Genomic DNA, 26,208 nt, shown 5'->3' on the forward strand with positions numbered 1-26,208 from the left:
TTCCCACCCACTCCATCAGAAGCTTGCAGCTAACAGAGGTATTCAGCCTACTAGAAGAGCGATGAGTCCAAGAGATTCTTTTGAGGTTCTAGATATTAAAAAGAACAAAATGCTCCTATCCATTTAGTTTTTTCTTTTGTGATTTAATATTTGGTTACGGCTACTCTTTTTCTTAGTGCCTGTGTTCATTTATTAGTCTAAGAGATACCACCAAACCAGCAAGGGATATGTCTACTTTAGGTTCTGTTTAGTTTCCAAGAAAACATAGCTGTCTGTGCAGGTTTAAACAATTTGTTCTAAAGGAACACTTCTGAATAGTCATAGTGCAGTGCATCCTACCTTATCTGCAAGTAGAAGATTAGATTTGCTCTCTGGATGTCAAAGATTCATATTTATACTTCCGAATAGCAAAGGAATGAAAGATTTCTTTACTTTGACATAAGATTCAATGTTATCAGTTTGATCCTTGCATTTTAGTCTCATTTACGCCCCCTAGATATTCTACGAGTGCATGGCAGAGACAGCAGCATAGATTTCGGGGGGAGGGGCAGAGTCTTTCCACATGTGGGTAACTGCCTCCGAGTGGCTGCCATTATAGAAAATCTAAAAGCCTCTAGGAGCTACTTCTTAGTTCTGTTTTAGTGTTTAGGTAAGAGATTAAGCACCACAAAGTCTCAGTTGATGCTTAGGTTCATAGGTTCATAGGTTTATACTAGGCTATCTGCCCTAAGGCATTTATAAGCCTAGCCCAAATTATTGTGGCTTACGCCACCCCTTATATGAAAAAATACTGTGCCCATTAGTTTGTTGTGCCTCTGTCCAGCAGTGACCCAGAGATGATTCCCGGGGTAAACCTACGATCTCCCATCCACAGGTCTAGATTTCTCTTGAACAGAGTCAGCGAGGTGCTCTGCCTCACATGGACCGGGATTTTATTCCACAGCATAGGGAGTCTCTGAGTGATAAATCTATCCCTCCAGCACATCCTATTTATATCCGTGCTAAGGTTTAAGTCGCTTGCTCTAGTGGTTTTGGTGGATTTGGATTTTTGAGGTGGAGCATGTCCATTAATTCCGGGTTGGACATGGCCTTGTATGTCAGGCACATGTCACCTCTGAGCAGACGGTATGCGACTGAATAGAGCTGGAGTTTCTTCAATCTGGCAGCATATGACAGATTTTGGAGTCCCTTTATCCTTTTGGTGAGGAACTTTTGGGGTCTCTCCAATTGCTGCAGATGTCGGGTGAGATACATCCCGAATGGGGCATTGTACTCGATCATTGGTCTGATAAGTGAAGAGTACAGGGGAACAATGACCTCACTAGATCTGGATGTGAATCCCTTCATGATCAGGTGGGCAATGTAGAAGGTCTTTCTAACCACTTTAGCAATGTGAGTGTCAAAAGAAAGGCCACTGTCAACCTGGGTCCCCAGGTCCCTGATAACCTCTTCTGTGCTTAGTGGATTGCCACCTATATGGTAGCTTGGGGTTACCTTGTTTTTCCCGAAGGGTATGACTATACATTTTTTGGCGTTTAACTTCAGGCCATGGCTCTGGCACCAGCTATCTGTTTCCGTGAGTCCCTTCTGAAGGATATCAGTGTTCGATGCACTTTCCACTATGGCGCCCAGTTTGCAGTCATCTGCAAACTTTGTCAGCCAAAGTCCTCCCATGTTGGCCTGTACTTCTGAGAAGTAGATGCCAAACAATAGGGGGCCAAGGACCGAGCCCTGTGGGACACCACTTGTGACCGGCTTGGAGTCTGACACAGCGCCAGCAACTCTAACCCTGTGGGTTCTGTCCTTAAGCCAGTTTGCAACCCATCTTGTGACATATGGGTTTACATTTAAGCTGGTAAGTTTTTCTACAATACCCGAGTGGGGTATTGTGTCGAAAGCCTTTGCAAGGTCAAGGTAGGCTGTATGGACTGCCTTTCCCTCATCAATGGCCTTGGTGACTATTTCAAGAAGTCGACCAAGTTCAAAAGGCATGATCTTCCCTTGACAAAGCCAAACTGGGTCGGGTCCAATGTCTGCAAGTCCCCTATATCTTTGTTTATGAGCTCCATTATGATCCTCTCCATAGCTTTGCAGACTAGACTTGTTAAGCTTATGGGGCGGTAATTACCAGGGTCCGTGAGGCGCCACCTTTGTGGAGTGGGACCACAGTTGCCGTCGCCACTCCTTGGGCACGTATCCTGTGGTAAGGCTGAGATTAAACAGCTGCCTTATGTGCGGGTTTAATTCCTCATTTAGCTCGTGTAGCACACAGCCGGGGACACCATCCGGTCCCATTGATGCTGTGTTTTTAGCTTTAGAGAGAGCAGCTTTCACCTGCGCATTTGAGATGTCCGGGAGGCTACACTCGGCTGGGATAGTTATCTCTCCTTTAGGGGAGAGGGGTGAAGTTTGCACTGAACCTGTCTGCCAGTATGTTGGCAATGTCTGTGGGTTCAGTGATTTTTGTATCATTTTGGACTAATTCTGAGCATATCTGTGAGTTTCCACCCAGGTTCCTAACATAGCTGAAAAAGGCCTTATGATTGTCCTTTGAATCCATGGCAATTTTTCTCTCAAAATTGGCCTTAGTTGATTTTATGAGTGCTCGTATTTTTTACTAATAATGATCAGGGTGACTTCCCTTTTATGGATTTTGTTCTATCATGTAATAGCTTTCTCCTCTTATTGTAAAGTTTGTTAATGGCTGGGGTCCACCAGACTGGACGTTTGCCCTTTGTGGAAAGAGTCTTGGTTTTATTTGGGATTGCCTGATCCATGCAGTCCTGGAGGTGTTCATAGAAGGCATTTGTAAGGGCTTCCGCAGCTTGGGTTGTGGTTTCCTCTGACTCAGGGGCCTTGAAGGATACCACACCAGTCTTGAGTAGTGTGAAGTTTGCTTTAGAGAAGTTCTTCACTATGGTCTTTTTGTTTGGGGTGGGGGCGGGATGTGGATTTCCAGTGAGATTAGTTTATGATCAGATCTCACCAATGAGGGATATACTTCGGTGTGGAGCATTTTGTCCCCATGTTTGTGACAATGAGATCTAGTATATTTTCTCCTCTCGTGGGAACAGTGACTAGCTGTTCCATGGCATTTGAATTTATGAACTCCAGGAACCGTTGGGCTAGAAAGTTAGGGCTTGAGTAATGTTCCCAGTCTATATTCGGGTAGTTGAAGTCACCCAATATGATGGTGTTTGGAGATACATTTATACCCTCCAGTGTCTTCAGGAAGGCTGTGTGGGGTTCCTGAGTTTGAGAGGGTGGCCTGTAGCATGCTACAATTTGTAGAGCAGTTTTGCCTATGGTTAGTTGCACCTGGATGGTTTCCGAAGCTTCATGCGTTGCCACCAACCTGGAGGTGTGAGTATCCTTTATGAATATGGATACACCCCTCCTTTTGTGGAGTGGTCCGGGTTTTGGGGCGGAACGCATGATACGAGGTAAAACCTAATAGTGCCGGGTGCTCTCAGGAGCCTTGAACCAGGTTTCAGTTACAGCACAGACATCGATGTTCTCCATACTGAGAAGGGCCTCGAGTGCATGCATTTTGAGATTTAGACTTCTGGCATTGAGCAGCATTACCCTCAATTTCTTCCCATTTTTGTTTTCTAGGGTGGTAGGTTTAGAATTTGAGCCTTGCCTAAAAAGGCACTATGGGGTGGCAAGAGCCTTAGCCAATATCCGAATCCCAGGGGTGACAGGTGCAAGCCGTCCCTTGAAGCAGCGTGGCTTGTCAAGCATGTCATCCCAGGCAGACAGACACTGGATCCCCTTTGAATGACACCAGACATTAAGCCAATTGTTAAAGCTGATCATCTTGTCTCTATATTGTGGCATCATTCTTGGTGAAGGAAGGATACTGCTCGGGGTTAGGGTCATACCTGCCTGGGCTACATAATCAGAGAGCTCCTCTATGTCTCTTTTCATGCAGTCCAGGGAGGTATGTCTCAGGTCGTTCACACCAGCATGGACAATGACTGTGTCATATTTGTACTTGCTGTGGAGTGACCCGAGTGCTTGTGTTATGTGGCGGATTCTAGCGCCCGATAGGCAGCTTACTGTGACCCTCTCCTTGTTCAGCCTGGTGAGTGGGACGTCAGTGTGTCTGACTATGGAGTCACCTATGACAAGTATGTTTGGTGTTGTATTTGGCCTTAAGGGCTGTGACTGCTTTGCACACTGCTTTTGTGGTTTATGTGTTGCTTGTGGGGTGTCTTGAGGTAGCAGTTGTTTGGGTGTCTGCTTTGGAGGCCTCTGCTGTTTAGGTAAATTTTACTCAGAGCCTCCAGTATGTCTTTGTGTGTTTATGTGTTTGATTCAGTGGAGTGGTAGCATTATGTGAGGCTGGTTTTGTGGTGTGTGTAGTTGCCTTCTCCTCCTGTCTGGTCTTGCCAGTCCTGAGTTGAGAGAGCTCAGCCTCCAGTTTGGCTAAATAGCTGCATCTCTGCAAGTATTTGTGTTATGTGGGAGGAGGAGAGGGTTGTCTGTGTACATGAGGCAGTTATAACATTGCCTCAAGATTCCCAGATTCACCAGCTGGACCGGAGAGGAGATTGACAACTGACCTTTGGACATGCTAGAATAATATTGGGAAATCCTTAATTGAAAACAAGGGCCAGTGGGGAGTGAGGGTGTAGTGCTTTTAATTTTTAGTGCTGACTTATATAATTGCTTTAGTGAGCAAGTGCCAGGTAACTTGAGTGCAATGTGTTACAAGTAACTAAATGCAAAAACGACAAACAGTAACTTTCAAGTGAAACAAGGGAATAAGTACAGTAAGCAATGCAGATATCACTAGTGATCCACAGAAGCGCTGAGAAGTTGCGTATTAGGTGAATTAGCTTCCAGGGAAATAACAAGCAAACAAACAACAAGCATATAAACAAAGCTAAATTCAGTAGGCCTGGATCTAGTCTATGCTAGAGCAAACAAGGTGAACCAATTTCAGTAAGATACAGTTCAAATATTCAGGCACTATAAACCTCTAACCAGAAAATTCCCAGCTCAGAAGGGCAGAGTCCAGCCTCTTCTCCCACAAGAGTGCAGACCACGAACCTTCTTAATGTAAAATAACTGGCCTGAAGCCCAAGTGCCTAAACCAGAACTAATACACTTGGACACTGGGCTCTCAATCAGCAGTTCCCAACTTAGAAGGATGAAAGCTACCTGTCCTGCCACCACAGTGCTTGCCACAAACCTTCCTAATGTAAAACAACTGGTCTGAAGCCCAAGTGCTTAATCCAAAAGACTTGAATGATAGCTACACTTTAATCAAGTTACAACCAAGCAGTAATAAATACCATTGAATACTTTAGAGAATGTCTGGATTAGTGCTCAAGTTACACAAACAAAGCTAGATCCAGCAGGCCCGAATCCAGTCTATGCCACAGCAAACAAGGCACCAACTTCAGTAAGAAACAGTTCAGATATGCATGCACTATAAGCCTTTAACCAGAAATTCCCAGCTCAGAAGGGCAGAGTCCAGCCTCTCCTCCCACAAGAGTGCAGACCACGAACCCTCTTAATGTAAAATAACTGGTTTGAAAGCCCAAGTGCTTAAACCAGAATTAATACACTTTTAGAATAACAGACACTGAGCCCTCAATCAGCAGTTCTCAACCTAGAAGGATGTAAGCTACCTGTTCTGCCACAACAGTGCAGACCACAAACCCTCTCAGTGCAAAACAACTAACTGGTCCGAAGCCCAAGTGTTTAAACCAAAAGGCTTAGAATGAGTTACACCAAGCAGTAATAAATACAATTGAGTATTTTAAGATGATGCAAAAGTAAAAAGAAGTAGGTAAAAACACAAGGACAGTAAAAGCAGATGAAATTTTTTTTTTTTTTTTTTCTGAACAAGTGCTGAGATCAAAGAAACAGATTTGAGTGCTGAAACTAGAAAACTGGCTAGTTACAAGAAAAAAACAAGCTAGAAGGCTTCCCTCAAACACAGAAGGGCTTGGGGGCTCAGAAGCCTACAAATAGTCTGTACCACTTAACAAGAAAGGCAGGAAATAAGCTTAATTTTTTTTTTTCTATTTCCCAGATGCTCTCTTTGTACACAGTAGGAGTGCCTGAAATCAGAATATGATCTCACTGCACTCAGTTGAGTGAGCAAATGAGATGGGCCCAGAGGCAGGCTGAGGGGCGGGCAGTTTCAATGCCACTAAGATTAACACCAAAACAAAAACAGGGCGGGTGGGTGGGAATAACTGAAGAGCAGAATAACCAGTTAAAAATTCCTTCAACACTCCTTCATACACAGTTTAAATCAATTTAAATACTGTATTTTTTAAAAAAAAATGCTCATGCTGTTCATCATAGGATGCAAAATGGACACCACCTTATCAAGCATTTCTTCAGAAGTACAGGCAGTGGACGTTTTTCTTCAGGGTTGAGACCTGACAATGGCTCTGTATCTCATTTGTGTTTTACAGTGGCATCCCTTTACAGTGTCCCCAGTACCGTAGTTTATATTGTTATATTGAAGTATTACTGTAAACACTTTGGATACAATGTGATCAACTGTTGGATCCTTTAAAGTTCCCTGTCAAAATATGCAAGAAGAGCATGCATCACCTCAAGTGGTGGATTGGAGAGCCCAGATTGTCTCTGGATAGACCCTTATAAGCCCCCCTCTCCTGCTGTAATGGTTATCAGAGGGGGAATTGTCAAAAGTAGACCATCCAATGTACTCTGGTACATACAGAGGCTGGCTGGTACATTAGTATTCTGGAAACAAGGGCGGTCCTGACCATGCAAGTGTAGACTCCCTCCACCACGTACATTTGCCATCCACTCTGAAAGCATGGTTGTAGTGTGGTACTTGTAAGCAAGGAAGGGGGCACCTATTTCCATTCCTATCGCCTTTGCCTAGAGACCTTGAGAGTTTGGGAGTGGGCCATTACATACAATCCATTTCTCAACCATATCCAAAAATAAGTCGCTTCTTTAGAGGACAGGCTCAACCATTGTCTGCTAAGGCCTTACTTGTAGTTTCTTGGCCAAATTATAGCCAGAATATTGTCCCAGCATTGGGGAAGCTTTGCAAGAAATAACCATTTGTTTGATAATGGTTTTTGAACTTGGAAAATAAAAATGGTGCTCCATCCCACAAATGGTTGCAGTTTCAGGTGCTGAATGAATATTTCCCAATGTAATCTGCATAATGAGACAGAAATTATGTTACTGTGTAGAAATACTTACAGTACAGAAAACTTAAAACTAGGATCATAGTAAAGTTTCCTCAATTCTTCTCGTGCCGTGAATAAGTTAATCTATGTGTAAAAGCATCTCTGCCCTCCAGAGTCTGACTCTCTACTAATTTGCTTCCTGGCAGTCTGTTTCTTGTTTTTATGAGACACCTGAAATATCACTTGTGTCCTTATTTGAAACCCTTTTTATTTTCCCCCATTTTTGTTAGTAGTAATTTGCCTGCATATTGTCCTTTAGAGCCCAGTATTTAGCATTTGTTGTCTGGCTTCTTCACTGCTTGTCTGCTGTGTTTTTTGGTACACCATGTATCATTTTTTGCTGTAAACCATGTATCTCTGCTGTTGTCCTCCTCTTTATAGGTTGCGCAATGAGCGGTCTAATAGCTGATGCCAAAACATTAATAGACAAAGCACGGGTTGAAACGCAGGTAAGCTTTTGTGTGTGTGTGTGTGTGTGTGTGTGTGTGTGTGTGTGTGTGTGTGTGTGTGTGTGTGTGTGTGTGTGTGTGTGTGACTAGTTTATGCATCATTTTAAAAACATTAGTTAGATGTAATTGTTTTTCATACCTATGTTAGTAAGCTGCAGTAAACGAGCCTAGGTAGAAGTTAAAATTTGTAATATGCTTTGTGTGCAATAACTAGGGTAGACCAGAAGTGTAGTTTCAATTTAAGTGGCAGTCATTGAAGTCCCGTCTTTAGATTTGCACTGGAATGAACATAGAAAGTTTGTTAAATTGTAATGGAGACGTTTTCCTTAGTCATGGTGAGAATATAATTACATTGGGTATTTTTGGTCCTGTAGTCTTCCATTTGTGTAAGAAAAGCTTAAAGCTGTATGTTATAGAGTAGTAGATTTGCAGACTTTATTTCTTGTGCTTACTGCAAACCCTCATTAGTGTAAATTATTGTATTCAGCTTAATCCTTGCTCCTTTTTATTCACTTAGCTTGTGTTTTGTAGTTTGTTGTTAATTTGTTAATGGTAATATGAATACATATCCCAGGTATATTTAAACTCTCACGCACTATTTAAACTCTTACTCCTTACTACCACCAACCACTTGTTTTCAGAAATTTTGTTTTGACTTAATTTAATACCAGATGCATTCTTTCTTGCAAGCTTTATTTTTGTGTGTGGATTTGTGTACATGTGTGCGTGCATCCATGTATAGTATTTGTGTGTGTGTGTGTGTGTGTGTGTGTGTGTGTGTGTGTGTGTGTGTGTAATACATAAAACGTGTGTGTATGCATGTGCATTTGTTTGCACACACTTTGGGGCAGTGCCTTTTATGTCATACTTTTTTTTTTTAAATGACAGAACCACTGGTTTACATACAATGAGACCATGACGGTAGAAAGTGTTACGCAGGCGGTCTCAAACCTAGCGTTGCAATTTGGTGAAGAAGATGCAGACCCAGGAGCAATGGTAACCACTTTCTACCTATCCCTTCTATTGTACATGAAAGGGGAATAGGATATTTGGGTTGAGTGGCAGACTGTAATGGTATGCATTTTTTCAGGTAACGGTAATCCAGTGCCATTTGTACTTTTCTGAGTTGTTTGCGTCCAGAATGATGATAGTAACTGCATCATTTTATGACCATATGGTTGCAATATTCCCTCGTGAGCAGGATGATGTTTTGTGGAAGATGAGTCAACCCCCCCCCCCCCCCCCATTTAAGAGGCAGGTGACTCAGAGTTATTACACTGCCAGGGAAATGAAAATGTTTTAAATTTTGTTTGTGTTGATGATGCAGGAACAATAGTTTTAGCTGAATCATACAGCTCCTTCCTTGTTGAGATGCAGACTTGTCAGTTGATGCATTTGATTACAGAGGTTAATCTTTAGTGGCCTCACAGTTGTGAATTTTTAATGAGTTTAATACAGCTCTCTCTAATGTCCTATACTGTTTGCTTTCAGAGCCGGCCTTTTGGTGTGGCCCTTTTATTTGGAGGTGTGGATGAAAAAGGACCCCAGTTGTAAGTATTATTTATTTGTATGTTTGTGAGGGAAATTTAAAATGACACACTTTATTAGCAGCATCAATATGCTGCATTTCTAAGTTTCAAAAACATTCCAGGCTATGGTGACATCTTATTTGAAGTGTTTACTTTTGTTCCATTTCCATGAGTGTCAATTCCATATACTTCTAAAAAATTTGCTATTTTCCAGAGTGGATTCTGAATTTGCATATTTCATACTTGGAAAGTTAGAGAAACTAGAAGAGTGTCCTCATTTAAATCTGCAGTTATATTTAAAACCTAAAACACGTTAGATTTTTAGTTCCATAATGTGTCTGTCCCTGAACATTTAAGCAGAGTCTGCTTTCTGTCCAAGCTTTCAGAGTTTTGTTGGTGTACAATGAGAGAATCCTAAAGACCTTTTTTTTTTTTTTTTTTCACGGATGTTGAAATTACTGGTGACTGGGGATATATTCTTTTTGAGTAAGGGAATTAATGGGAAAGAAATGGAAGGCACACAGGGAACCACTTGTACACCAAAATATGAGGCGTTGTGATGTCAGCAAGTGCCTGCTAGAATTGAGCAAGTATTTGTGGCACGGTAAGCCATATGTTAATCTGCTGCAACAGACGCTCTCAAGTGTTACAGCCTTATGGTTAGTGTTGCTTAGTATCTTATATTTCCTTTAATGTTGTACACACACAGCACTTTTTGTAGTCCAGTGTAGTATTTTTCCCTTGTCACGCTTTATCCTGGTTGACGCGTCTTAGAATTTGTCATACTCTCTAGACTGTATTGCAGATGTCTGCCATTTACTGCCTTGGTTTTGGTGGCATTGCTGAACAAAAGGTGCCAGGTTTGCTTCAACTAAATGTTTTTTCATATGAAAACAATACTACCCCCAGAATGGATACTTCAGGCACTCAAGAGGTTACTGGGCTTGGAGATGAGATGCTCCTTCACCACCATATACCATCATTTGCTTGCCAGGCAGCCATTACTTTTCTATCCAGCTATTTCCTGCCTGTCCTTTAGCTTGCTGAGTTTTTCCATTTTCATGTCTAAACTGAAATCCATGCTCAGCACTTGAGTGCCTCAACCACTTGTATGTGAGCCAGCCATAATTCTGAGCTGTATGTTTTGAGAAGACTTCTGATCTCTGAAACTCTGATCCGTGAAGCTATGTAGATTCAAATAACCAGGCTATTGTAGCTCCCCCCCCCATACACACATACATACACACTTACCAGGTTGCCTTTTATTATAGTTTCATCATCCTTAAACCTTTTTTCCCCGTTTTCTTCGTGTACTTTCTTATCATTGTTTTCTGTGCTACAGATGTCATATACGTGGCCTGAAGTTTTTGGGGTCCCTTTCAGGTGCATCATTGTGCTATATCACCACAGTTGTCATTTTCTCAATTCCTAGCATGTAGTTCAGAATATCCTAAAGGTCAGACATAATTTGGAGGGACTTGTAGTCAGTCCTGATTCAGACAGCTCCTTAAGTATTCTAGGGGACAGTGATTGATGTAGTGACTTCAGAATCTCCATTCTGCTCCTTATCCAGCATACCTCGCCATTTTTTTTTCTTGATCTTACACCAAAGTATTTCTTTGGCACAGATTTACGTTATGTACCTTTTTAGTTGGTGCTTTTAGTCTTTTCAGCTGCACTATTTTTCCTCTCCCATGAAAAAAACGTAGTGGCTTCTTATCTTACCACTCTTGAGTTTCTGTTCTGTTGCCTTTCTGTTTCTCTTCTCCCATCTTAATTTTAACTGATTCAGTTACCCAGCTTCTGACAGGTTCTCTTTGCCAAACTGTCAGCTTACTTAATCATTTCTCTTGGCTTGTATTTTTATTCCCCAAGGCATGTATTTTTTTTCTATCACTGCAATTTTTCCCATAATATCAAAAGACAGGTTCATTCATTCCAAGCTTCAGAACCATGTCATGAGTTTTAAGCTGCTTTACTTTATTTCTTTTCTTAGCTTTGTTTAAGAAGTTACTCCTGAATATATTCTTGTTCATTTTCAGAGTTACTCCTGAATGTATTCTTGGTCATTTTCAAAGTAGATTGAGGACAATTCACTGAGGACACTTAGTGGCCCACAGTACTGCAGCTTCTGTGGTTAAGGTAGGGTTGTGGACTTGTGAGGTTCTGACGGTATATTTTAGTTCATTTTCGGCAATGAGTTTGCAAGGTAGAAAACTTGCACCAGTGGACCATAATTGCAAAGGGTGGTGTTGGAAGGAGGGTGGTGCAGGCAGCATTTTAGAAAAAAGAAAGGGGGGATTCCAGAGATGTCAGATACTGTATGATGTGATAGCAAGATAAAAGGCCTAGTCTCACACAATGTTTTTTTTATGAAAAATATTTATTGCATTGGTATTGTATTAAAAAAGAAAATGCAAATAATAAATAGATACAGCTTGATAGGAAGGACTCTAAGTGAAAAGATGTCTTGTAGCAGTTCAAGTTCAATACCTAGTGTAGGCAACTTCATGCAGTTGTAAGCAACACAGTATCAGTTTACAGCCACCCTGCTAAAACGGTAAGAAGGTTTAAAACTGACCACTTGTGTCAACAGAGTCGTTATCTTAGAAACGGTATCAGACATAAGTGGTGAACAGGTATCTCACTCTAAACAGACAAGTGAAGGCTATTGCAGCATTATGAGGGTAACAGACAAGTGAAGGCTATTGCAGCATTATGAGGGTAACAAAGTAAAAGATGTAGGCAGGTAAAGCATTTATCATAACAGTGCACCTTATAGAATAATTCTTCATTTATTCATTGCATACAGCTTTTTCCTTGTTCCCTCTTTTGGCATGATTCTCCAAGCTGTACTCTGGGAGTAGTTGCAGTCAGCATTAGTATTGCAATAGTACATTTATAGATGTCATATCAGACCTAAAGAGATGGGCTGTTTAATGCTACAAATCGTACTTGGATGTATCAAACAATTTGCAGCATTTAAACTATAACAATACAAAAGCATAAATGTTAACTGAATTCAGTACTACTGTACTTATATATACATATATATTTTTGTATGTGTATATACACATACACACACACACACGTACGTGTATAAATACATATATACATACAGAGAGAGAGAGAGAGAGACTGTGAGTGACTTTTGTACAGCTCTGATGTTAGTCTGCGCAGCAGAACAGTATTATATTACGGTTTGTTTCCCTTTTCATTGCACTACTGTTATTTAGTAACTGTTGTAGCTTCTCTGTGGAAGCTACATGATGTTCTTTGTATTTCACTGTTGCAGTCATCACACTTGGGTTATCTGCCTGCAGGGTAGCCCTTAGTCAGCCCAAATACCAGAGACGTAGTATATCTGCTTCGGATGCTGTCGCTCCAGGACTGAAGTCAGGTCGTCAGAGGTATGAAAACAGGCAGCCGATCCCAGTGACATGCTGACCGTAAACTAGCATTGTGTGTGTGTATGCCTGGGTGCAAGTGTTTGGTGTGTGTGGGAGGAAGGGTGACCGCATTAATAAATATATTTATTAGAGTATGTCTGCTGTTGCATATATTCTACAGACTTGCCTAACACTGTACATTGGATTCCCATCAAGACACGTTATTTTAACACCGCATAGTTCTGTAAAGTGAAATTCCGAGCATCCTTGTGAATGGAATAGAGGGGAGTGGATGTAGATTAACCTGTTCTTCTCCAGTGTTACTGCATCAAAGGTAGTCAAGGAGAAAATTATCTTACAGATGTCAGTCTTCAGCACTCAACAGTAATCAGGATCCTGTTTCATCCATGGAAATAAACTGTATACTTGTATATGAATATGGTAATAATGCTTATCTGTAAGGCCGTGTGCACTAATAAATAAGGACAGCACTACCAAAAAGAAAGTGTTAGGAATGCTGTCTGTTGGAAACTGTTAGTCCTATCTGTACATATAAGAATGTCTGCAACCTGTAAAGGCCGAAAAATTTGGAATGATTTTGGCAAAACGTGTGTACATATTGGGTATTTCTGTAATGTTTGGAGAGAATAGAGCCACAAACTTTGCATATGTATTTCATACATCCTATGCACAACTTATAACCTGTTTTAGGATCATGCTACATGAACTTTGTGCCAGCAACAGTGCTTATCAAGGATTGCAAAGTGTCCGACTAGTGTTGAGTTATATATTAAATACGTAATAGAATTTCTTTACATTGTGTCTTGTTGAATCACACTTGTGTATGATCTACATAGCGCAGCACTTGGGGAACATGACTGTATTGTTAAATGGGAAGCTCTACCACCTTATATTTCATACTAGTTAAGCATATGCATCTCCTGATTTGAGTTATAAAAATGTAATTTCTTTCCAGTTTTATCACATGGTGATTCCTTCCATACCAGCAGATTTTTATCTATCCAGAATATTAAACAGAATCCAGTTGTAATTACACTTCTAAAACTTTTCATAACTATTCAGTGAAATGAGAGGCTGCTTTCCCTGTAATAAGCTCCATTCATAGTAGTTGATCTTCTTCTGAGATTTTCTCAAATGATTCTATACTTAGACATGACTATGTTGCTTGTTTCCCCAAGTAGTAATCACATTGGTTTCAAAATCATTTACTCTGTTTTGTTTGAATCTAATTTGAGTTGCAATTATTCAGATTTGCTTTCATGTATTACTGAGTTTTTTTCTATTTCTTTTTTGCATTTTTCTGCACCCTTTCTTATGGTGCAATAATTCAACTTGGTGTTTAATATTTTAAGTTGCCAATTCAATACATACCTGAATAATAACATTAGTTTGCTCTTGTGAAATGATTATTGAAACAGACATATTTGCATCCCTGTCAGAACAAGTAAAAGTTGCATATTTGAGATTCTGTTGTCTAATGTACCACCACTTCATTCCTCGTAGCTGCTCTCCCTTCACTTTTCTTAAAGCCCCCCACCTCCTTGCTTTGAAGTCAACCAAGTCACCAGCCTCCCCTGAAAAGCATATGTAAAATCTGAGCCAATGGAAGAGATAAGGCATCTTGCTTCCGAATCATGTGATGATAAAGAAGAAAAAAGTGACATGTAAGTCTGTGTTTGGTATGCCCCATCACTTTTCTACTTGCTAAAAGACTATGGGATCCATATTCATGCATCAGAAAAAATCTGCTGATGAGCGTTTCCCAGATGATTCTTTTGCCCTTGGAAATGCACAACAGAAAGCAGAGATTCTGAAATACCTTCTCACATAGCTGAAAGTATCCTAGTTATAGTATGATTATTTGCATCAGTCTGAAGTGGTCCTGAAAATACACAATGTGTTAGGCTGCTTGTTTGAAAGTTTGCAGATTGATATGATGAGAGATTTCTTGTAGCAGTCACCATTCATCTTTTACCATGAGATTCTTTATATGCCGCAAGTGTAATCTAGGAAGTTTCTTGCCGATTTATTGTAGGAGGCACCAGTGGTATTTCACATGTTAAATTGATAGTCCTGCTACCAAAGAAATTTTCTTGAAGACAAGATTGGAGTCATAATTACTACACTTTGTAAATTGATTCCAGATATTTTTAATTTCATTTGTGGTTTTGCAGGATGTCTTCTACTCCACAGTGTTGATGTATTCCTTTGCTGTGATGGCAAGTTGAGCTGAATGTTCTCTCATTGGATCCTACAGAAGAGGGGGGCATGGTTATCCCTTTGGAAACCTTTAACGTAAGATGTGACCTTCACATTAAGCAGTTAGGACTGTATAAGAGACCTGCAGCCAGACTACAGGTGTTGAAATTGTATGAGTTCCCAATATTGATGGGCTTAGATGGATTATCTGGTTACTTGACACACTCCAGGGCAGCATTGGACTAAACACCGCTATTGAACAGGTAAACAGAATATTAATTACCCATCATAGCAACCTGCTTAATAGGTTTAAGCTGCAGTGGGTACAACAGTTTGTTCTTCAGATTGACCCAGGCAAATAGGAAAGAATCATTTTAATTATTTGATATGCGTCTAGACCAAGGAAATGTGTGTATATATACAGTGGATATAAAAAGTTTGCACACCCCTGTTAAAATGTCAGGGGTTTGTGATATAAAAAATGAGGCCACAATTATTTCGAAACTTTTTCTATCTTTAATGTGACATATAACCTGTACTATTCAATTGAAAAACAAACAACTCTGTTGTAGGGGAAAAAATAAAAACGTACAATTAGCTTTTTGCATAAGTGTGCACACCCTTAAACTTGTACTTTGCTGAAGCACCTTTTGATTTAATTACAGCATTCAGTCTTTGGTAGGAGTCTTTCAGCATGGCACATCTTGACTTGGCAATATTTGTCCACTCTTCCTGCAAAAGCACTCCAGATCTGTCAGATTGTGAGGTGTCATGGTGTAATGTTTTATGTCCGAATATCTAAAGCAAGATGCAGAAAAGATGGACAAACATTACAGCGATTCTTAAAAATAGTGCAGTGTCTTCCAAAATTTGCACCCAACATTTCTGCATTGACCCTTCCGCTAAGGTAGCCATAATTGCAAGATGTAGTTTGGGAATGGAACTGCCAAAAGCCAAAACATTTTATAAAGTACTAGTGGATCAGTTTGGCAGTTGGCACAGAAGGTTAAGGCGGTGAGCTGAGTTCCTGTCATAAACGGTTTGATTTCCTCTGCCCTCATTTGCCATCTATGTGACTATGAGCAAGTTGCTTAACCAGACCGTGCTTGTGGGCATTAGGAAATTTGGGCCAGGTTCATCAGTGGTCTTTAGTACTGCGCAGCTACTAACTACCTGTAAACCTAATGGAAATAGTGTTACCTTTGGGATTTATTTGGCTAGGCTTGTAATGGTCGACAGATTATTTGCTTAGTACTTAACAAACCAATGAATAAGGAATGTGTTTCATCGTGTGAAGTAGTAAATTGTGATCAATCAAAATTTTTAGGAGAATAACTCAGCTGCTGTCAGTCAGGAACATTTATAGATCTACAAAAGGAATATGCTGATATGGGGAAAGGAAATGCTGTAAATGAATCAACAGAGACAAAAAATGTATTTATTATTCTAGAAGACTCCGGTAGGAATGGAAACGATAAATCCAAACACTGTCGGAATTCACAAACTGAAGCTGAAATTGTTAATAAAGCAGCTGAACCAATATCCTTTATAGTCTGTAGGGAAGATGTTTGCATGTGTATAGAAGAAATCTCTGCCATCTCTATGTGACCAGTGAGCCTAAGCCAAATATGCCAGTCAGTCTTGTACCAGTAAAATGAGACTGTGGCAAATGATAGCTAAGAATGGCTGGGAGACTCCTGAAGATGTCTCTTCAGGAGAAGCTGTGGTACAGGAAGAACTGTCCCAAAAGGAAAGATGTCCTGCTAGATATTCAAATGGCAACCTACTGATAAACCAAAAAAAGGAGACAAGGTTAACAGAAGATGTGATTTATTTAGCTACATGCTCATTGTGTATAGCATTTTATGTGGGCAAGTGTATTCTAAGGTTGAAAGGCCGTATAACAGAGTACATGTTCGAGATTAAGAGAAATGTATTAACTAATGTTTTAGCATTGTATGGAAAATGATGTAAAACACTTCTTTTTTTTTTTTTTTACTTTAGAATGCTTCAGATATTTCATCCTAATAAGGTGTGGGGGGGTGATTTAGGCAATAAGTTAGATGTAGCTGAATATAAATGGATACTCAAGTTGTATGAGAGATTGGACACTAAAGAGGGAGAAAAGGACCTATACCAATTGGCTAGACAGAGGGACAGAGCTGGGAAAGATATGCAGCAGGTAAGGGTGATAAAGGACAGTGAGGGAAACGTACTCACAAGTGAGGAGAGTGTGTTGAGTAGATGGAAAGAGTACTTTGAAGGGCTGATGAATGAAGAGAATGAGAGAGAGAGAAGGTTGGATGATGTGGGGATAGTGAATCAGGAAGTGAAGCAGATTAGCAAGGAGGAAGTAAGGACAGCTATGAAGAGGATGAAGAATGGAAAGGCTGTTGGCCCAGATGACATACCAGTGGAAGCATGGAGGTGCTAAGGAGAAAAGGCAGTGGAATTTTTAACCAGATTGTTTAATGAAATTTTGGAAAGTCAGAGGATGCCTGATGAGTGGAGAAAAAGTGTTTTGGTACCTATCTTTAAGAATAAGGGTGATGTGCAGAGCTGCAGTAACTACAGAGGGATAAAATTGATCAGTCACAACTTGAAGTTATGGGAAAGAGTAGTGGAAGCTAGGTTAAAAAGGGAGGTGATGATTAGTGATCAGCAGTATGGTTTCATGCCAGGAAAGAGCACTACAGATGCAATATTTGCTCTGAGAGTGTTGTTGGAGAAATACAGAGAAGGTCAGAAGGAGTTGCATTGTGTCTTTGTGGACTTAGAGAAAGCATATGACAGGGTGCCTAGAGAGGAGTTGTGGTATTGTATGAGGAAGTCGGGAGTGGCAGAGAAGTATGTAAGAGTTGTACAAGATATATACAAGGGTAGTGTGACATTGGTGAGGACTGCAGTGGGAGTGACAGATACGTTTAAGGTGGAGGTGGGATTACATCAAGGATCAGCTCTGAGCCCTTTCTTATTTGCAGTGGTGATGGACAGGTTTACAGATGAGATTAGACAGGAGGCCCCATGGACTATGATGTTTGCAGATGACATTGTGATATGTAGTGAAAGTAGGGACCAGATTGAGGAGACCCTGGAGAGGTGGAGATGTGCTTTAGAGAGGAGAGGAATGAAGGTCAGCAGGGCTAAAACAGAATATATGTGTGTAATGAGAGGGAGGATAGAGGAATGGTGAGGATGCAGGGGTAGAGTTGGTAAAGGTGAATGAGTTTAAGTACTTGGGATTAGCAGTTCAGAGTAATGGTGAGTGTGGAAGAGAGGTGAAGAAGAGAGTACAGGCAGGGTGGAATGGGTGGAGAAGTGTCAGGAGTGATTTGTGACAGACTGGTACCAGTAAGAGTGAAAGGGAAGGTCTACAAGAGGGTAGTGAGACCAGCTATGTTATATGGGTTGGAGACTGTAGCATTGATGAAAATGCAGGAGTCAGAACTGGATGTGGCAGAGTTAAAGATGTTAAGATTTGCACTGGGTGTGACTAGGATGGACAGGATTAGGAATCAGTATATTAGAGGGTCAGCTCAGGTTGGACAGTTTGGAGACAAAGCAAGAGAGGCGAGATTGCATTGGTTTGGACATGTGCTGAGGAGGGATTCTGGGTATATTGGGAAAAGGATGCTAAGGATAGAGCTGCCAGGTAAGAGGAATAGAGGAAGGCTAAGATAAGGTTTATGGATGTGGTGAGATGAAGGCGGTTGGTGTGAAAGAGCATGATGCAGAGGACAGGAAGAAATGGAAACAGATGATCCGCTGTGGCGACCCCTAACGGGAACAGCCGAAAGAAGATGATGACTCAAGTTGAATGCTGACAAAGTACCAGGGTTAAATGGAAATGTTACTTTGAAACCTATCTTGAAACAAAAACAAATGTGCTTATAATGCTGCTGTTTTTATTACCTAAATGGTAATTTTTGTCTAATGTAGTTAATTATTAATTTTAACTAGTGTTGTGTTTTTATTGGCTGGCTGTGTCTTTTGGGCTTGTATATATGGTTGGGTTCTTGCTGGAATTTTTGTTACACACTGAAGAAGGGTGTTTGTACCCGAAAGCTTTGTTTTGGAGTGTATTATTAAATAATTTATCCTTCGACGCTGCTGGTTTGGTCTTGGCTTTCATAGCCTACTGATAAAGCCAGATATGCGGACCGTTCAAGACAACTTATTCTAGAGACTTAATGTTTTATTAATGGAAATGTCTTGAGTGTGTACCATTTCAGTGTAAGGTGGAGTTTAGCTTAACTTTAAAATGCTCAGTTTAAAGTAATGCAAGATTGTGTGTGTTTGTGTATGTTATTTACACACATTTGCACACACATTTATATCTGTTCCATTCATTTGGGTGATTAGTTAATTTTATGATATCAGAAAAATAGTGAGGTAAATGAAGCTGCTCCTTATTCTGGTTGTTATGCAGTGTTGGAAATATGTTTATTTACTTCTGTTGAAGTTAAATTTGAAGTGAGTTTGAGTTATTATGGAAATTTGTTTTGTTTCACAGATTGTATGATCATAGACCTGTGGAATCTGTCAAGTTTTCTGTAGCTGTGTGTCCATCCCTCTGTAGAGTTAGTGGGGTCTATATTAGAACATTGAAGTTTCAGAACTTCGAATGTTCTAATATTGACCCCTATTCAGCGAACGCTGACAACATCGAACATTCAGAATAGCAAATTTTTCCAAGGGAAAAAATTTGCTGTTCCGAAACACACACACACAACACAAGCACACCAAACAAACAGCAATCCACACACATACAATTAAAATCTTACATCTAACCCTACACTAAACTGTACATATAGCACTAACTATCCACTTACCTTAACCCTAACCCTTAGATCCGTCACTATCGCACACTCACCTCACCTGCGCCCTAACCCTAACTCACCTACCCCGCCCTAACCCTCACGTTCACACAATCGCACACTTACCTGACCCGGACCCTAACCCTCACGTCCAAACAATCGCACACTTACCTGAACCTGACCAGTAACGTTCCACCACAGTGCTGAAAATAGTGAAGCAACAGAAACGGACAACCAAATCTTTCCCTAGGAAAAAAAATTGGTTTTCTGCAGCTTCGCTATTTTCAGTGTTCGCTGAATAGGGGTCGATATTAGAACATTCAAAGTTGTGAAACTTCAGTGTTCTAATATAGACCTGAGTTAGTACTATATTAATGCTAGAGCAAGGTACTGTAAGAATTCATACAAATTGTGCTGGTTTGGGCACATATCAGTTCTTCTGAGTGAAAATCTAGCTCATGGTAAACAAAAACATGGCGTAAAATGGTTGAGTGTGAAGCATTTTTTTACTGATATGCATTACCTGCAAACTAGGTTTTAAAGTTGTTCATAGGTAGGTACTAGGCTATTGGCCCTAGGGCCTATACAAGCCTAGCCAAAAAGGTACCCTGGCTTTCGCCACCCAAGAAAATTATTTTCCTGTGCCGCTGTCAAGCAGAGCCAAAAAAGTGATCCCCGGGTGAATTTCCCATGCAATCGTCAATATTTTTCTTGGAGTGCTAATGAGGAGCTCTGTTTGACATTGGTAGTCTGTTCCAGAGTATGATAAGTCTCTGGGACAGGAATCTATCCCTCTAGCATGTTCTGTTTATTGTGGTGACAAGGTTTAGGTCCCTAGCGTGTGTCGCTCAGAGGGATTGGGATTTATTTAAGTGGAGCATGTCCAACAGCTCTGGGTTTGACATAGCTTTGTATGTTAGGCAGAGATCGCCTCTGAGTAGGCGATATGCGACTGAGTAAAGCTGGAGTTTTTGTAGACTGTCTGTGTAGGGCATCTGTTTGAGGCCAGTTATCCTCTTTGTGAGGTATTTCTGCGGCCTTTCCAGTTGTTGTAGATTTCTTGTGAGGTACATATCAAAAGGGGCATTATACTTTATAATGGGTCTAATGAGTGATGAGTAGAGCAGAACAATGACCTCTCTCTTTTTTTTTTTTTTTTCTGTATGAGAAACCTTTTGCGATGAGGTGTGCCACGTAAAAGGATTTCCTGACCACTGTGGCGATGTGATTATCAAAGGAGAGACTACTGTCACCTGTGTCCCAAGGTCTCTTGTCACACTTTCAGTGTTAAGTAGACTACTGTCTATGTGGTAGTCCATGGGTACAGAGTTTTTACCATAGGGGATGACTTTACACTTTTTGGCATTGAGCTTGAGGCCATGGCTTTGACACCAGGCATCTGTCTCAGTGAGGCTCTTTTGTAGGATATCCACATTGGTAGGAGTTTTGATTATGGCTCCTAGTTTGCAGTCATCTGCGAACTTAGTTAGCCAAAGACCTTCTGTGTTAGCCTGTACTTCAGAGAATTAGATACCAAACAGGAGAGTACTCAGGAATGAACCCTGTGGTACTCCACTTGTCACTGGTGTAAAGTCTGATTTGGAGTCTGTTACTTTCACAGTGTGAGTTCTGTCAGTATGCCAGTTGGCAACCCAGCTTGTGATATAGGGATTTATACCTAGTTTAGTGAGTTTATCTATAATTCCAGAGTGGGGGATGGTGTTGAACGCCTTGGCAAGATCTAGATAGGCTGTGCGAGCCACCTTACCCTCATCTATGGCTTTGATGACTGCTTCAAAGAAGTCTATCAGGTTTAGGAGACATGATCTGCTTTTTACAAACCCGAACTGTGTGGGGTCCAGAGTTTGGAGATCTCCAATGTCTTTGTTTAGGAGTTCCTTGATGATACATTCCATGGCCTTGCAGACCAGGCTTGTCAGGCTAATAGGGTAGTAGTTCCCGGGGTCTGTTGTAGCCCCCTCTTTTGTGGAGTGGGGTAACTGTCGCGGTGCGCCATTCAGTGAGCACAAGGCCTGAGGTGAGGCTATGACTGAACATGGTATTTAGGTGGGGTGCCAGTTTATTCTGTAGTTTGTGTAGAAGGCAGCCTGGGATATTGTCAGGTCTCATGGATGCTGTGCTGTTGGCTTTGGAGAGGTGAGGTTTTTACCTGTGCAGCCATGATTACAGGAACTTTGCATTCTTCTGGCGTAGAGATGGGCCCTTTTGGGGGGGGGGGGGTAAAGTTAGCACTGAACCTATGTGCCAGGATGTTGACAATATCAGTTGGTTCTGTATATTTAGTGCTATTGTGCTATAACTCAGACCAGATCTGAGGGTTGCCATTGAGATTCTTGACATAGCTATAGAATGCTTTGTGGTTGTCTTTAGAATCAGTGGTGATTTTGTTTTCATAACTAGTGTTGGAGGATTTTATGAGGGATCTCAGCTTCTTACTGAAGCTGACCAGGGAGTTCCTCCAGTCATGGGATTTTACTCTTTTTTTGCAACAGTTTCTTTCTTCTGTTGTAGTTTTATGGCAGAAGACCACCAGATTGGCTTCCTTTTTTTGGAGGATAGCATCTTGGTTCTATTGGGGATAGCACAATCCATGCACTTGTGGAAGTGTTTATTAAGTACATTTGTGTAGGATTCAGCAGTTGTACCTCCGTTGCCCATCTGCATGGGTGTCGTGAAATTTGCCACTTCTGTCTTAAGAAACGTGAAGATGGCTTTGGAGAAATTTTTACGGTTGTTTCCCTAATTGGTGGGGTGGGAGCAGGATGTGGATGTCTAGGGTGAGTAGCTTGTGGCAAGATCTGACCAATGAGGAATTGACCTCTGGTGTGGAACACTGGTCGTCCATGTTGGTGATGACCAGGTCTAGGATATTGCTGCCCCTGGTGGGGGTGTGGATAAATTGATCCAAGGCATTGGAAGGGATGAATTCCAGAAAACGTTGAGCAAAAGAGTTGGTACATGAGTAGTTTTCCCAGGTAATGGTGGGGTAGTTGAAATCGCCCATTATTAGGGTGTTGGGTTGTACCCTAATATTTTCCAGTGTATCAAGAAAAGAGGAGTGGGAATCCTGGGGTATGGTGGGGGGGTCTGTAGCAAGTTACAATCTGGATTGCAGTCTTGCCCAGAGTTAGTTGAACTTGGATAATTTCGGATGCATTATGCTGAGCAACTAGCTTGGAGGTGTGTATATCCTTCATGAATATGGACACGCCTCTGCCTTTAGTGTTTCGGTCTGGGTTAGGTGGTCGAAAGGTGTGGTATGAATTATAGCCTGGTAATGCAGGGGTGCTCTCTAGAGCCTTGAACCAGGTCTCAGTCACTGCACAGATATCTATGTTCTCTATTTTAAGGTGTGCCTCAAGTGAGTGCATTTTGAGATTTAGACTTCTAGCATTGAGTAGCATTACCCTCAGTTTTTGCTTGCCTGTTCCTGTTTGAATTTGTAATTTAAACCTTGCCTAAAAAAGGCACTATAGGGGTGGCAAGACTCTTAGCCAGTATCTGGAATCCCAGGGGCAACAGGTGCAGGCCATCTCTGGCAAAGCATTGTGGTCTGTCGACCATGTTGTCCCAGGCAGACAGATACTGGATCCCCTTAGAATGACACCAGAAGCTTAGCCAGTTGTTGAAGTCAATCATTTTGTCCTTGTACTGTGGTATCATTCTGGGCGATGGCAGGCCACTACAACTTTTATCTTCTGACATCAAAGTCCTCCAACCAACCCTTTACCTCTGTAAGTCTTTCCTTGTACCTTGTCACAATGGCTTCCCAGCACAGGAATGCACCTTCCCATGCAAATGAACATACATACAGATGCTCCTCCTTAGATGCAGATAGTTCTTAGAAAAATATGTATTGGACAGAAAACACTGCATATCTTTACCCATCAATACACATTTAATTCTCAGCTCTACTTTCATTAGATGCTGTATTTACTGCTGTGTGGTGACATCTGATATACTCCTGCCCTCTCTTGTTTATATATTCAACCGACTTCCAATGACTACTGTCTTGAAAACAGACTTTGAGTCTGCCTTCTTAATGCTAGAAACATACTACATGATTAGTTAGCACAACACAAATCAGATTTTGTCATCACTGAATCCTAACTAAGGAATAACACTCTATCATTGGCATTTCTTCTGTGGATACAATTTTCTGTGGAGTCCTACACCTAATGTTGTAGTGGGAAGTGGGATCTTACTGTTGCATTAAATTAAACTGAAAGTCAAGTCTCCTAGCACAGTTGGCTTGCTAGGTTTAATAAATGACCGCAGTGTAAACTACATTATCAGATCATGCAGTATTCGAACCTTTTAAAATCATAGCCGTAGCAGTAATAGCCAGCCTGCTTTGCTCTGCCACCTAAACACAGGCATCTTAACTGACCTATCCTACAGCTCCCCTTGGAAAAAAATGTAAACACATAGCTCCACCTTTGCATCCTTGAAAATCAAGGCTGAATATAGCTTCTACCAACTTGTGTCTACCTTCCCTTACACTGTTTGGTCTTTGCGTTACAGTACCAGCGCTGTTGCTAACCAGCTTTCTGGCATTCCAAATAAACAACAAAACCAGTTCTTTCCCATTGATAGCAGCCTAAACTAAGGATGAAGAAATGATTGGATGATAAGACATTTTCATACTAAATAAGCTTTAAGATAATGTGTAATTTTTTGACCACTCATTTTTTACTGTCATTTTGTTGTCATATGAAGTAGGCTTTGAGTACAAGTAAAATGTGTAGCTTTTACTTTACATAAATTGTTTGACCTATATGTGTGTGTTAGATTTAAAACCAGTCTTAAGTTTGTGTTTATGGTATGCTGAGTAGCTGTCCACTTCCTGATTCTGCCTGTAATCGGTGCCAGTCCAAAGTCTCTTCTTAACTATCAAAAATATGTTTCAAGAAAGTTGTCCGTTCATAAGCCAGCTAACTTTGAATAACTCCTCAGGATCTGATGATCGGTTCACTTATTTCTTGAAACGCTGTAAGCACTTTAAGCCACTCAAGTGTCTATGCCATCTGTCCATCACACAAAAACACATTATCCATCTGAAAAAGAAACCTCATTCAGCTAATACCAAAGACTTAATTCCTCGTGTTGTCTCAGAATTCAGATCTGCAGTGATCCTCCCATACTAGAGAAAGTACCAGAAAAGCATATCCGCTCCCAAACCTTTGATTATGTTTTGCTCCTACAGAGACCCTCTTAAAAAAATTGCCCCCCCCCCCCCCAAGGAGAAGGCCGTCTGATTCCAAAGAAGTATTAGGTGATGTTGAAACTTGACCTTTACAAACATCATGGTGCAGCAGCATGCAGATATGTGACCCAGAGGGGAAAGAGACCTCATTGGCAGGGTGACCTTGCCTTTTACTGTACAGAAAGTGATTATACAGCATTAATTAAATCAAGCACATATAAATTGTCATTGTGCACATGCCTAGCTACATCTTTAAAATATTTTTAATGACAACTTATGAAATCTGAGTTTGTTATCAGAGTTGAATATTAAGGATCCCAGAAGGGGAATAATGCAGCCCACGTCCTCTAGGAGCTTTTTCTGTTATTGGACATGCATTAAACAGTCATTTAGTTGAGGTAATATGTAAATACCCTGTAACCTGAATGCCACTGCCACAAAATAAAAGGGAGAACTGCAGACTGCAAATGCTTGTTGCCAACTTTCATTTGAGTAATATTCTGTATTCTGGAGAGATGTGAATATGGTGTCAGGTAGCCCTAAAATCCAAAGTTACTATTCTGGGCTTCTTAGGAAGAATCATATTATTACAGACTGATATGTAATGTTTTTAAAAGTTTGGGCTGAAGCAGGTTTGTTATGGCATAGACTTATTCTGGAGTCTTTTTTTTTTTTCCTGGGGGGGGGGGGGCAACTGGAATGTGACTTTGATTCTTTGAAGAATAAAGGAAATCTGCCTTTAGCTGTCTTCTGAAAGGAAGCTAAAAATTCTATTGTCATAAATATTATGAAATTGAGCTTGGGGCAGGGATTGACAAAAGCACTACCGTGTATCCTTTCTAGAGAACTTTTCCTAACTACTTAAAAAAAAAAAAAAAAAAAAAAAAGCGGGGGGTGGGGGGTCTTTAATGTGGAACATCACAGTTCCGCATTAAACACAAGTAGCTCCGTGTTTAGCAATTTTTGATTGGCCCGTATGCCGGTATACGGGCCAATAAAAAAAAAAACAACAAAGCGGAGGCTGTTTCGCTGGGATTTTAACCTGCAGCTCAGGACTCAGGATCGGGCTGCTGATCCCGGGACAATCCCGCTCAAGTAGGGATGTCTGGCAACCCTGCTCCTAGCCTGCCTGAGTTCATTTAGTGTCTCTGGCGTCTGTCAGAGCTGATGTGGGAAGGATGTACATGCCCCTCCTGTGTGAGAGGAGTGGACCAGGAGCATCTAGCATGATAATCCTTGGAATGGAGGGGTGATGCTGAATGGGATGGCCTGGGGCAGGCATTCATTCACAAAACTACTTCAGAGGTAGTATCTGAGAGCATTGGGGTCCCCACAGTAATATGGGTCATTCATCCTGTATTCATAGGAAGAGGACAAGGCC

General features: G+C 41.0%; 1 protein-coding gene across 1 annotated transcript in view; it reads left to right on the forward strand.

Moving 5' to 3' along the window:
* The window catches only part of PSMA5 (proteasome 20S subunit alpha 5), a 241,901-nt gene that overhangs the window by 30,430 nt on the left and 185,263 nt on the right, over window positions 1-26,208 (forward strand). Inside the window, 3 exon segments of the mRNA XM_044076882.1 lie at window positions 7,578-7,645; window positions 8,534-8,641; window positions 9,137-9,195. Of these exon segments, the coding sequence (XP_043932817.1) occupies window positions 7,578-7,645; window positions 8,534-8,641; window positions 9,137-9,195 (235 nt within the window).

This window comes from Protopterus annectens, chromosome 7.part0, assembly GCF_019279795.1.
Source record: "Protopterus annectens isolate FY-2018-M chromosome 7.part0, PAN1.0, whole genome shotgun sequence".
Lineage (NCBI taxonomy): Eukaryota > Metazoa > Chordata > Ceratodontiformes > Protopteridae > Protopterus > Protopterus annectens.